We start from the raw sequence: 15000 nt of genomic DNA on the forward strand, positions 1-15000 counted from the left end.
CAAACTTTTGAACGGTAGTGTATTTTTTTCAAATTCAAGATAAAGTAATATGTTTTTTGACTGGTGCACAAAATGAACCATGCATGAACATCACCTTGTTCAAAGAACAAAACCAACACAGTGCATGAACTCACGACAAATTAACACACCTGCAGATCAGATGGAAAATTAGAGGGAACATTGTTTGGGGGTATCCATAATACGCCAATAGGGAGAAGTTTTTATTTGCACGATGAGTCGGGTGTGTCTTGACCTCCGCCGAACCCCTGAGGCCGACTCACCGAACCCCTAGGGTTCGATCGAACCCAGGTTAAGAACCACTGGTTTAGAGATTTACATTGTCAATTATTTGTTCCTTAGTAAACATTCATAACTACATTAACAAATACAAATAAATAATAGAAACAATATATGTAGTGATGTAAATACTCCGATTTGTGTTTGACTTTCTGCAATGTTAATTCATACATTAAATAATTTAAATAAAGAAAATAATTCATGTATTTATTCAAACATTTATTTTCCTAAATTTTTTAGATTCTCCGTGATAAATTAATACATATACCGTATTTTCCGGACCATAGGGCTCACCGGATTATAAGGAGCACTGCCGATGAGCGGGTCTAATCAGGTCTATTTTCATACAAAAGGTGCACCAGATTATAAGGCGCATTAAAGGAGTCATATTATTATTTTTTTCTAAATGTAAAATACTTCCTTGTGGTCTACATAACATGTGATGGTGGTTCTTTGGTCAAAATGTTGCATAGATGATGTTTTACACATCATCTTCAAGTCGCTTCAGGATGCACCGTTTTGTGGGCGCTTTTATTTACGTGCCTCCACTTCGACAGCGTCTTCTCCCCGTCATCTTTGTTGTAGCAGTGTGGCGTGCAAGGACGGGAGTGGAAGAAGTGTCAAAAGATGGAGCTAACTGTTTTAATGACATTCAGACTTTACTTAATAACGGAGCAGCATCTCCTCATCCGCCAGAAATGTGTCCCAGGAAAAACCGTCCAACCGGAACTCTCTAATAACTAAAGTTCCTTGGGTGAATAATGTAAACTCACTATACCGAGTTTACTGACAGATATAAGTAAGAACTTTACACTACTTTATATTAGAAATGGCAACAGCGGAGGATGAATGTCCCATAACAAGAAGATGGAGAAAAAGAAGAAACTTTTAGACTACGGTGTCGGCACGGACTACAAAGGCGGATGCGGGCAATTTTTCAGGACTTATGCGGATCCCAAATACAGATCAGCAAGTACCAAAAGGTAAAAAAAATGCTTTTGCATTATATTGGGAAACAAAACGCCAGATAATATGTCTTACCTTATACACACACCATAGTAATACTCCTACAGTATGTTGAAGCACAGTACAATCCATCAAGCGGTGCGGCTTCATAGCTTACCAAAGTCGTACTAAAAGTTCGAGTTAAAGTCCCAACAATAGTCACACACACTAGGTGTGGTGCATTTGACCCATCCAGCCCTGCGATGAGGTGGCGATTTGTCCAGGGTGTACCCTGGACAAGACCCGAATGCAGCTGAGATAGGCTTCAGCACTCCCGCAACCCCGAACGGGACAAGCGGTAGAAAATGGATGAATTCGACCCATTTGTTCACCCCCTGGGAGGTGAGGAGCAGTGAGCAGCAGCGGTGGCCGCACTCGGGAATAATTTGGTGATTTAACCCCCAATTCCAACCCTTGAGGCTGAGTGCCAAGCAGGGAGGCAACGGGTCCCATTTATATAGTTTTTGGTATGACTCGGCCGGGGTTTGAACTCACAAACTTCTGGTCTCAGGGCGGACACTCTAACCACTAGGCCACTGAGCAGGTTGACCTGCAGGTAAAGCATTTTGATAGATTTTTGAGTGTCTTGTGTAATGTTCTATATTTTCAATGGAACATATAAAATGTTGGTGTTGTTTACTTGAGTCATATAGCAGTCTACACATATATCTTATGTGTGACTGCCATCGTATTGCAGTCTACACGTATCGTTTATGTGTGACTGCCATCTACTGGACACACTTATAAAATAGCCTCGAGGTCAGTAAGCACAACTAAAATTATTCCGTACATTAGGCGCACCGGGTTATAAGGCGCACTGTCGAGTTTTGAAAAAATGAAAGGATTTTAAATTTCTCATTGTCATCCCCATTGGGTTGAGTTATTTCTTGCCCTTATGTGGGATCTGAGCCAAGGATATCGTTGTGGCTTGAGACACTCGTGATTTAGGGCTATATAAGTAAACCTTGATTGATTGATTGAAGTGCGCCTTATAGTCCGAAAAATATGGTAATCATGGTTAATCTGCGTGGCTGCTGATAGAAAATTGTATTTTTATACTTAGTCATCTTTTGCCATTTTTCCCCAATATGAATCCCTATTAATTAATTCATAAATAAGCCAAGGATGTTGTTGTGGCTTGAGACACTCGTGATTTAGGGCTATATAAGTAAACTTTGATTATTTGATTGAAGTGCGCTTTATAGTCCGAAAAATATGGTAATTATGGTTACTCTGTGTGGCTGCTGATAGAAAATTATATTTTTAAACTTAGTCATCTTTTGCCATTTTTCCCAATATGAATCCCTATTAATTAATTCATAAATAAAAAATGTTATGCTGAAATTATTTTGTTATATTTGTATTACTTTCACAACGCCCTGACCAACCACCAAACATTTTAGGAATGTTAGCATGCTAAAGTTAACAGTATGTGTCAAGTACCAAGTTATATGACTCAGAGGTTTAAGACTGTACAATTGGCTAAAAAAGTTAGCAGTTAGCATGTAATAAATACCAAGTTATAATACTCTGAGGTGTATGGCTGCAAAAAGACTAGAACGTTACCATGCCAATATTAACATGCTAACAGTTAGCATGTGTCAAGTACCAAGTTATATGACTCTTGAGGACTACGACCGTCAACTTTGTTAAGAAAGTTAGCAGTTAGCATGTGTCAAGTACCAGGTTATATGACTCTTGAGGACTACGACTGTAAACTTTGCTAAGAAAGTTAACAGTTAGCGCGTGTCAAGTACCAAGTTATATGACTCTGAGGTCTAAGGCTGATGAGGGGATGTCGTAAGTCTGTGAAGCCCTTTGAAGACTTCGTGACTAGGGATTGTACAAATAATTGATTGAAAGATTGATTGATAAAAAACACATTTTATTTAAATATTTGTATTTGTTGTTGAATTAGTTGAACCACTATTTCATGGATTCCCCACCCCCAATTATAATAAAAACAACAACAGAGAAATTCTGACTGCAGGACCGTATAACCACAAAAAGGCAAAACAATGAGTCTGTCATTATGTAAGAGGTAAAAAACAAAACACTTATCAATGACATCAGAAGTTGCATGTCTCTGTGGAAAAGTGCAGTGTTTATATTTGTACCATGATGATGATTCAGTGTTGCAAGTCCAAACAGACAAGCTTTAATTTGTTGAGCATGTGTGTGAGTGTACCTCTCTCCTGATGCCCTGGTTCTGCTCCGTCTTCAGGAAGTTGAGCAGCACCTCCAGGAGCGAAGGGTACTTCCTGTAGGGCTCCACCACATAGCCCGTGCTGGCCACCTGCTGGCCCAAGGTCCACAGCGCCACCTGGTGGACACACACCAGCAGAGTGGGTGAGGTCAGCCGCCAAGGCATTTCTGTCTGACAGTGAAATGTGCTAAAACACTTGATGAGTTCTACTATTCCACAAACACCTTTGTTACGTGTGTCTAAGAGGAGCATCAACGTTTGCATTTCAAAATATGGACAATTGGTAAAAATATTCTCGACATCAGTGGTCCCCAACCTTTTTGTAACTGCGGACCGTTCAACGCTTGAAAATTTGTCCCACGGAACTGGGGGGGAGGGGGGGGGGAGTTTGTCATAAAAAAATACAATAATGTGTGCTTACGGACTGTATCCCTGCAGACTGTATTGATCTGTATTAATATTTAATGTAGGAGCCAGAAATATTAATAACAGAAAGAAACAAACCTTTTGTGCGAATGAGTGTGAATGAGGAGGGAGGTTTTTTGGGTTGGTGCACTAATTGTAAGTGTATCTTGTGTTTTTTATGTTTATTTAATTAAAAAATAAAAATAAAAAATTTATTTTTTATTTTTATTTTTTTTATTTCTTCTGCGGCCTGGTATCAATCGATCCACGCACAAGAAATAAATACAAAAATAAAAATGAAAGTTTTTTTTATTTTTATTAAATCAACATAAAAAACACAAGGTACACTTACAATTAGTGCACCAACCCAAAAAACCTCCCTCCCCCATTTACACTCATTCACACTTATTCGCACAAAAAGGTTGTTTCTTTCTGTTATTAATATTTCTGGTTCCTACATTATATATCAATATAGATCAATACAGTCTGCAGGGATACAGTCCGTAAGCACGCATGATTGTATTTTTTTATGACAAAAAATAAATAAATAAAAATAATTTATTTTTATTTTTTTTACACACACACACACACACACAAACACACACAAACACATACATACATACATACATACATACATACATACATACATACATACATACATACATACATACACATATATATATATATATATATATATATATATATATATATATATATATATATATATATATATATATATATATATATATATATATATATACTGTTGGAAGCATATCCATATTTAAGTGTTACTTCTTTCTAAAAACTCCTATAGTCATATTTACATCAGCTAATGTCTCGTGTGGTACAAAGTGCTTGGATTCGAGTGTCGTTGGTTAGAGTCAGAGCGCTGTCTTTGTTGAGACTGCCATTACATTCCTAAGATAAGGAGCACAGCTAGACTGGGGAAACAACAGGTGGGGGGGACAGGAGAAGGAGGAAGTAGACAGGAGTTCCGGGGTTTTGGTAGACCGATCTGGACCGGGCTAGGGAACGCTTGGGTGCTGGGTTGTTCTCAGGTTTGTCCTCTAAGCTTTGAGAATAAACTACAAAATACCAACTATTGCCTGGAGATTGAATATAAACATCAGCGTATTGCCATAAAAAGAATCTGGGAGAGACTAGCAATTTGAATTCCCCATTGGAGGAATGCTGGTCGACGCAACAATTTGGGGGCTCGTCCGGGATGGCACGCTGTTGATTGATGACTTCTTGCAATCTTCTGGACAGACTCAATTGGCCAATTCAAGGTAAGCAGAACCTTTCTTTTTAGATAAAATCTGCGTTAGGAGTCTGTCCTGAAGTCTGTAAGTCAAACACTGTTTTGTAATCCCAGGCACAGATTGGTGATTTTGATAGATTGATTGCATTTTTGCCGAGCCTGCCATTGCATTAAAATTGTAAATAAGTGGTCAACTCAGGCCATTGTGTCTCGATTACCGTGACGGGCAGTTTCATTGACGAGTGAACTAATAGTTGGGTGTAGCTTACCCTGGGAATTTGGTCGTCCCTTAATGAGTTCGGGTTGCAAGATCCCAGTGAGATAAGACACTAAAACGTAACGAAGCGGGTTCAAAGATCCCAGTGAGATAAGACACTGAAACATAAGGAAGCGGGTTCAAAGATCCCAGTGAGATAAGACACTGAAACGTAAGGAAGCGGGTTGAAAGATCCCAGTGAGATAAGACACTAAAACGTAAAGAAATAGACACATGGCCTTGGAGTGTGACAGACAGGAATGTGATGGCGGTCGGGGAAAAATGTGATTAATCATTACTGTGTAATGATCAATTGAATGGACAGTTGTCGACAATGGAACTAGCAGGTAGAGAAAAAAAAAAGAGAAAAAAAAGGAGAACGTTCCTTGAAAGGGTTAAGAGGGAGTTTACAATACTCGAAAAGTCGTGAACTCAAACGTCTGGTAAAATAAAATAAAATAAAAATTAAAAAAAAGTAACTGGAAGTTTTATGGTAAAGTGAAACGCAGAGAGTGTGCTGCTGAGTGTGAGTGTGTGTGAGCGGGAGTGCTTACGTGTGCTCGTGTGTGTGTGTGCTGCTGAGTGTGAGTGTGTGTGTGCGGGAGTGCTTACGCGTGCTCGTGTGTGTGTGTGCTGCTGAGTGTGTGTGCGGGAGTGCTTACGCGTGCTCGTGTGTGTGCGTGCTGCTGAGTGTGAGTGTGTGTGTGCGGGAGTGCTTACGCGTGCTCGTGTGTGTGTGTGCTGCTGAGTGTGTGTGTGTGTGTGTGTGCGGGAGTGCTTACGCGTGCTCGTGTGTGTGTGTGTGTGCGGGAGTGCTTACGCGTGCTCGTGTGTGTGTGTGCTGCTGAGTGTGTGTGTGTGTGTGTGTGTGTGTGTGTGTGTGTGTGTGTGTGTGTGTGTGTGTGTGTGTGCGCGCTGGTGAAAATGGAACACTCAGGGAGAGAATTTAAGAGTTTGGCGTATGATAAAAGTAAACGGGGATTACGTGGAAAAACGAAATGCAGCAAAAGAAACGATGATTAATGACAGAATGAACTGATTGGTTTTTTGTCTGCCGCGCATGCGCAAGACAATTCAAACGACCCGCCCAGACTTTGACTAGGACACCGCTCCCTACTCCAGTGACAAGAGAAGGAGGTATTAACACGCCCCCTCTAAGATTAATCCTGCCTCCGAAAATTAACCCCTTGTACACGTCTGACCATTTTCTCCGGCAGACATTTTTGACACATGACATTAACACTTTGGACATACTGCAATATAAGTCTCTTGCCGATGCATACATGCAAGCCATTGTTGACCTTGCTTTCCCACCTGTACCTCCGGGAGGGAACCTTTGGCCAAACACTTTGGACGAAGTTAACCCTGATATACAAGGTGCCAAAAACAATATATGGCAGGACATTTTATTCATCCCATGCAAAATAGGGCTAATGACAGAGCAACAAGGAAACGACTACTTAAATTACAGATCGCTGAAGATAAAAGGTTAAAGATCAGCTAGGGTATATTCAGCAGTGGGTGACCTTGCTTTTGAGTTCCAACAGGTGGAGGAAAGAATCCTCAACAGACGTGCGGTTGGACTCGGGTGGTGGACAACACGATGCTTCAAAGCCGGTCTGGGGTAGACACTGTTTCGGCTGTGACCAGCCTGGTCACTGGAGTCGTGACTGTCCGAACATTTCCGAACAGGAAAGGTTCCGTCGTGCCAACAAACGAACACGAAGGCGTGTAAGAGGACGCCCACATCAGGAGCCGCAGCAGGAAGTACCGACAGGACCCCTGCTGGACATGAGTGTCAACGGACAATTTTATCAGCCACCCATTCGATTCTGAATGCAGAGGTACCAAAAAAACTGTGTGCTTCCTCTTTAAAGGTCGAAGGCTTCGCTGGGGTCACAAGAAGGTTACCTGTCACCAAACCACTTCCGGTTCAGATTGCTGGACCTCCTTTACAGACTGTACCCTGACATTCAAATCGCAAAGAAGGAACATTGCTGGTGTTACCTGACGGCTGAACCACCCAGCTGCGACACCACTACCAAGACTACTCCATGAGCTCATACCACAGCCTGAAACAACAGGAATGGCTGACATCCAACTGCTCTAACGGTGAAAACCCTGACTGACTGAGATGCTTCCGTGTGTTCTGCCACCCGACTCGCCATATGTTATGATTATTTATATATGTTGGAACTCAGGGTGTGGCTGCTCATGTTGACCTATCTTTGCAACAGCTAGCATGGTATAAGATGGACACAATAGTGTCCCACATTGTTCCCTTGCTCTCTGTCTCGCCTACAAAACCAAAGAACTTAGGTCCAATGATAAGACACGGCGTAGCTGCCAAACATTACACCGACACCCAAATACCACATTTTCAATTGTTTAGGTTTAGCCCATGGTTATGTTAAACACATAACTATGGGCTGCACTTTAGACACCTGTAGGCTACGAGGAGCTAGCAGCTACACAACAGCTGAGCTAAAACGACACATTACACATTTAAGCATATCAAATAATTATAGTTGCTCATTACATACACATAGTCGTCAAGACAGAAGTCTGAAAGAAAGTATTCAGTAACAAACGTGTCTGCATCATTCAACTTTCTACAACATGAGCTTGACTTAATGAATTATTGGGGCCACCAGGTGTGGTAAAATTTCAAAATACTATTGCTAAAGCATTCGCCACAAGGGTAGTATTTTTCTAGTATTGGTGACAATATAAATATAAGCATATTTGTTACTTTCACCATATTGAATAAGTTACATAAAAGCTAGGGTTTAGTTGAGTTTGAGTTAATTGTGATATTGCTAAGGGGTCCCCTACCCTAACAACACCCCCCAGTGGACCATAGAGGCTAAAGAGACAATCATTGACCTCAAACATGACCTGTCCTCCGCTACTTGACTATTAGCTGACCTTTTTCTTAGATGTTTCTGAAAGTTATAGTATGACTAACACAGTCCTTTTTTCAGAAACAGAAGGGGGTGAGTGAGGGTGGATACAGACTCCTTGGAACAAAATCGACAATCATCCGACTCTGACACATTCCATAGTTTTAACGTAGTTATAACTAATTTTAATTTGAAAATAACGATTTTACACATCGATAGTAGTTTAATAGATCAAATTTAGAATATGGAGGAGGTGAGGGTGAACCATGTATAGTCTTTGATTTCACTGATATGATCAATACGGTACAAGGGAAAAGGTACGTACTGACTTGTGTTGACAATCACAGTGGTTGGCCGGAAGCAACAACAACCTCAAAAGAGGATGCAATATCAGTAATTAAATGACTTGTGAATGACCTAGTACCCCGACATGGTTTCCCCAAAAAGATTAGGTCAGACAACGGCAACCATTAAAAAAAAAAAATACTCACTTAGCCTTGGTCGAAAAGGCTTTCGGACTAGAACACAGGTTTGGGGTACCATCCTGAGTCCCAAGGTAAGGTTGAAAGGATGGACCAGAACATCAAAAACTAATTGGCTAAAATCTGTGCACAGACCAAATTTAATTGGATTGACATGTTGCAATTAGCGTTAATGATCATTCGAAGGTCCGTGAATAAAACTGTTTTACCGCCCTTTGAGTTTTTCACCCTATGAGCTGCATACAGGTCAGCCATTTACAGGACCAGCAGCCCCCCCATGGAAGGAGGACTCAGCGTAAAACCAAAATGGTCTTCTGTACAGATTCCCTTCCGCCCGCTGAGAGGGTCAAGATCAAGGTCATCAAACGCAAGTGGACGGAGCTCAGGTGGACTGGTCCCTTCAAGGTCGTGGAACGGACGTCCCATGCCCTTCGACTGGCTGGTGGAGGGGACACCTGGTACCACCTCTCCCTCTGCACTACAGCTGAAGAACCTGACAGATTACCAGCGGATGTCATTGCTGACATCGCCACATCATCTGCCCCTCAGCCCATGCCCCTCAGCCCAGGAGACGAGAGAGATTTTCTACCTACATTACTCTTTTCAACTTCTATATATCCTTGTGTGAGACCAATCCAGTATGCTAAATGTTTCTTATTTTTTCTTGCTTGTTTGCAGCATAACTATCTGTGTCGTTACATTAAGTGAAAAGTTTGATGTTTATCCCCGTTTTGTTACCTAAATTACTCTGATATTGATAGACGAAAGGCAGGATGTTACACCCGACTAGTGTTCCCTGACGGACTGGTGCTTGGGCGTGTTCTACTGTCTTTGTGTCTCAGTTCATCCTTCCTGACGACAGTGACTGACAAGTGTCTAAGAACATACAGCTGACTTTAAATAGACTGGGTCAAAGGGGATAGCAAGACTTATTTTTTGACCTGTGCAGTGTGATTAATTACGGGGGACACAATAGCTATTACCGTGGTAATAACCTCTATATTTGTTACGACTCAACCCTGAACCATTGGTGTCGGATGCAGACAACATACTCTGGTAAGTTGTGCCCATCGTCCCTTTTATGTTGTTTTGGGGCTTGACCTGACTGATACAGACGCGAAAGGAATTATTAAAATTAATGTCCTTGAGAGGGCGTTAACTACCTCTACACCCTCTGTAGCACCTAAAGTACCACCCCACCTCGGTGGTGTTTCAAAGGCTCACATCTGTGCGTGCTAATGACATCACCACCGAAGGCCTGGTAACTTTGACCTTTGACCTTAGGAGCAGGTGCAGACAACCTGTGGCTCAGGTGGATTCCAAAACCTGGGTGACTGTGTTGCTTCTTCCGCTGGACGTCCCTTTTCCCACACTTACCCCGCCCCTTTTAAGTTGACTGACATGTGTACCCTTCTGTTGACAATGCCACCCGACTTCTTCCCTTTGTGGCCCAAAAGCTGAATTACATGCGTTTTCAAATTACAGGACCCTCTCCGTCCCCCAACAAATTGGGTGACATCAACCGTTACTGGTGCACCACACTGATAGATGGCTCTAGGATAGGCCCTTGGGCACAAGATGACTTATTCTGGTGTTGTGGGAAGCACAGATTGTACATTAGAATCCCGACGTCAGCCGTTGGGCTTTGTGCTATGGTTGGACTGGTGACCCCACTCACCAAATTAACACCCCTTGGAACTCCTGTTTCAGCGGCCTCTCTAACTCCCCGCCGCCGTTGAGACTAACCAACCTGACTCGTGACGCCGTTGAGGGACTTGCTGAACAACTTGCCCCGACCTCCCTCAGGGCCGTTCAGATCCGCATAGCCCTTGACCGCATCCTAGCCAAGGAAGAAGGAGTGTGTGCAATGTTTGGTGACCAATGCTGTACCTTCATTCCTAACAACACTGCCCCCGATGGCTCAGTTCAGAGGGCCTTAAAGGGCCTCCAGGCCCTGTCTAGGGACACATTAGGCAGGTGGACTGACCTAATTAAGTCTGTCTTGGTCTCCATTCGGAGTTTTTTTGGCCATCATAGCCTCATGCGGTTGCTTTATCGCCCCTTGGGCTAAGTGTCACTAAAGGGGGTCTAGCAAAGTGGTAACTTTAAGACTTTCGAGAATTGTTGGTTTACTTCCCTGACCATGACGACATTGACGTGGACTCCTTCCATCTATCTCCCATGTAAATAAGCTGTTGTTTTATTGCTAGCTTGCTTAGACAAAAAAAACAGCACCTACTTTAATGTGGGGCGTGCTTTATAAGTTTTGTACAAATAATAAAGATCTTATTAGAAGATCTTAAAGGGGGACTTGTTGGAAGCATATCCATATTTAAGTGTTACTTCTTTCTAAAAACTCCTATAGTCATATTTACATCAGCTAATGTCTCGTGTGGTACAAAGTGCTTGGATTCGAGTGTCCTTGGTTAGAGTCAGAGCGCTGTCTTTGTTGAGACTGCCATTACATTCCTAAGATAAGGAGCACAGCTAGACTGGGGAAACAGCAGGTGGGGGGGACAGGAGAAGGAGGAAGTAGAGTCACAGTGGAGTTATTGAGTCTGTTTAGCTGATTGGAGAGCTAGCCGGGAGTGGACCACTCCTCTTATTGAGTCTGTTTAACTGTTTGGAGAGCTAGCTTCCACAGCTAGTGGGTCCATGACGATGTTTTGTTTGATCAGCCGTTTTGCTGCTGTGTTGCAGACACTGTTTGGAAACAATTAAGGTATGTAAATAAGCATTTCTGTGTAAATAACTAATTTCACAACGTATATATCTGCAGCCTATAGTCTGGTGCTAATAATATATGGGGGGAAAAAATAAACCACTAAAATTTAGTGGGTGTGGCTTATATAGCCTGGAAAATGCGGTAGTTTCAAAATAAACTGTCTTTTGAACAGGTCTGTCCAGCTCATCTGTCTTTTTTTGCTACTTTTTTCCCTCTAGACACCGGCAACTGGGACCGTAACATAATTGGGGGCTCGTCCGGGATTTGAACATTTGATGCTGCAATTTTGTGCGGTCTGCACACGACACAAAACCAAGCATGTATTCATAGAACAATAAACAACAACTGTTGCTCAGGGGAAAGAAACGGGAAGAAAAACCGATGACAGAGTCACTATTATCACACACCTGTCGTTTTGCCAATGAGGACGAGTCCTGCAGCATGTCCATGATGATTGGGAAAAGCTCGTCCATCCACTTCCTCATCTCCAGGCCGCTCACCTGACAGGGAACATATAATACAGCATGTTCCTGTTATTAACTCACTCTCCTTTTCACGTCTCAGAACATTCCCTCTCTCCCCCTTTACCTGAGCCAGCTCACCAATGGTGGCCAGGACGCTGATGACCACTCCAGGGTTGGGGTCTGGGTCCTTCAGCTTGAGGATGAGAGCCTGCAAAAGTGGAGTTTAAAAGCAGAAGGTCGTTGGCATCATCACAGTTGAGGCGGTACCTTGAGGATGGGCTCCATGTAGGGCCGTATGAGGCGGGGGGCGTTGGAGACCAGGTGGCCCAGCATACGGGCACTCTGCTCCTTGTTTCTGCCCACGCCGCTGTGCTCCAATTCGGTTAAGATCTGCCACAAACAAACAAAAACAGCTGACATTCCCCCGTTGTGCTTTTGAAATATGTTTCACTAGATCCTGTTCATCTATAGGCTTTGCTATACATCTTAAAATGATGCCGGAGACAGAGCCAACAGTCAGCCAGTCAATTTGACCGTTTTGTTTCCTTCAATGAACATGCTAACCTCGCATGATGTTGCTGCTAAAATGCAAGTGTAACGTTAGCACTGTAGCTAACATAACTATGCTAGTGTTGCTAACGTTAGTGTCCTCCTGTACCGCTCCTTAATGTTAATTTTTCCACCTAACGCCGCATGCAGACAAGTCAAAGCAAGCAGGGGTCATTTGCTTATTTAGTAAACAAAAATGTTAAAAACAGACAATAATTCCTCGCCATGTCAACGTTTGCAGCTTCACTCTAAAAATGCATATTTTACGGACTTTTGGTCTAAATAAACATTTTCAGCTAAAATGTACGTAAAATATCAACATTACAATGTTATTGGCCGCGAGGTTAGACCAAACCAATCAGTTCGCTGTTCAATACCGTGGCCCCTGATTTGCTCAGCCTCAGAAAGCAATACTATATTGGATTAACGGAGTTTAACCGTGACTTTGTGGGTGTTATTTCATTTCTAGAGAGCTCGAATTGTGTAAAAAATATATTTAAAAGGTGGTAAACAGTTTTTTTATGCTTTTAGCCATGAACATAATGTCTGTCAGCTTTGTGACTTAGGTAAATAATAATAATAATGGATTAGATTTTATATCGCGCTTTTCTATTGTTAGATACTCAAAGCGCTCACAGAGAAGTGGGACAAAACATATTAGTTATTAGTATCACATTGTACATTTTATTTGATTGTATATCGAAAATACACCCCGGGACAACAAAACTTAGAACGGCAGGCTACAAATGGTCCCTGCACCACACTTTGGACACCCCTGTGTTACATTGTGGTAGGTGATATATGGCATCTATTAAGTTGGACAAGTGCACAGTTACGCTGTATATGGAACAATAATTACTGGACAAACACAGCTCATGAGCATTAAAGCTACAGACACACAAAATGGCGTGTTCCCAATAGAGCTGAGATGTCCAAACTGTTTCCACCTTGGGCCGCGTATTGAAAAATGTACACAGGGTGCATTTTGATATTGTTTGTATTTTGGAAAAAAATAAAAATAATAAATGCTAACAACAGGTATTACATATACTTAAGGACAAAATAGTGTGTCAACTCTGTGTTATAGGTGAAAAAGTATATTATAATTAATTATTAGTATCAAAATGTTTGTTTTTTTCCTCACATTTTTACGTTTTGTTTTCTCCACAATGTGTTGTATGCCACTCCTGTAAAAACAGAAAAATAATAACAATATGACTTACTTGAAAAAAATGTTAAAATGCTACTGCATGATCTAATGTGTCAAAAATTCTCCCAGCACGAAATATTAATTCAGTTATACATTTAACAGCGTTTATTATTGTCATAATTTTTCTAAATAATCAATCAGTTAAAAGTATTGTTTATTGTGTTTATTTTGGGGAAAAAATTCTTACAAATATTTCATAACACAATATTGTGTCAACATTGTGTTATAGGTGAAAATGTATATTATAATTAATTATTAATATCAAAAGGTTTGTTTTTTTAAGGACATTTCGTCATTTTGTCTTTTTTCTCACATTTTTACGTTTTGATTTCACCTCCTGTGGACAGAAAAATAATTATAACAATGCTACTGCATAATCTAATGTGTCAAAAATGTTCTAATAATAACTAATATTAACTCATCTACACATTTAACAGCGTTTATTATTGGAGTTACAATTTTTCAGAAATAATTAGTTAATTAGAATCAATAGTGTTACCTTGTTTATTTTTATTTCCTAATCAACTTCTTCTTATTTTGAGTGCTTCTAATTATTTAGATCAGGGATGTCCAAACTGTTTCCACCAAGGGCCACATACTGAAGAGTCAAAGTATGCGGAGGGCATTTTGATATTTTTTTTACTTTGTTAAAACAAAATGCTAAAAACAGCTTTTATACATATTTAAAGACAAAACTTTGTGGTATAGCTGACAAAGTATATTATTAGTAGTTTTACAATTTCAGCTTTTTGTAATTGTATTGAGTTTTTTTCCTACATTTTTATTGTTATTGTTTTTTTCCCCGAGCCAACAAAACTAGCCGCACTTGGAACATCCTTCCAATGGAGCTTATTAAAAGTACTTTTTAATTTTCAACCACACTATTGTCGGTCATCTGAGACTTATTCAACACAGGTGAAAAATAGTCTAATAAAGAATTGTTAAGGTATTTTCCTACTGCCGTCACTGTGACCATACAAAGATGCCATTCTGGTGTAGACGAGCCTCTACTGCCCTCTACATGCGCTACATGGAAACTGCAGCCCACGTCCATCGAGCACAGGGGTGTCCAAGTCATTTTAGCTCAGGGGCCGCATGGAGGAACATCTGTGCACACGGACTATCAAAATCATGGTATTAAAAGTAAAAAATAAAGACAACTTCAGATTGTTTTCTTTGTCTTACTTTGGCCAAAAATAGTACAAACACATTCTGAAAATATAACAATAAAAATATA

The 15000-nt window shown here is 41.0% G+C and overlaps 1 protein-coding gene across 2 annotated transcripts in view; it reads right to left on the reverse strand.

The window, feature by feature from the left end:
* Positions 1–15000, reverse strand: part of mtor (mechanistic target of rapamycin kinase) — a 361262-nt gene that overhangs the window by 305158 nt on the left and 41104 nt on the right. For both annotated transcript variants that reach the window (XM_062057517.1, XM_062057510.1), the window contains exons 14-17: positions 12272–12394; positions 12129–12212; positions 11948–12040; positions 3491–3625 (exon numbers count right to left, since the gene is read on the reverse strand). In XM_062057517.1, coding sequence (XP_061913501.1) covers positions 3491–3625; positions 11948–12040; positions 12129–12212; positions 12272–12394 — 435 coding nt within the window. The remainder of the gene's footprint in view (positions 1–3490; positions 3626–11947; positions 12041–12128; positions 12213–12271; positions 12395–15000) is intronic.

Source organism: Entelurus aequoreus, linkage group LG01 (genome assembly GCF_033978785.1).
Source record: "Entelurus aequoreus isolate RoL-2023_Sb linkage group LG01, RoL_Eaeq_v1.1, whole genome shotgun sequence".
In the NCBI taxonomy this organism is placed as follows: domain Eukaryota; kingdom Metazoa; phylum Chordata; class Actinopteri; order Syngnathiformes; family Syngnathidae; genus Entelurus; species Entelurus aequoreus.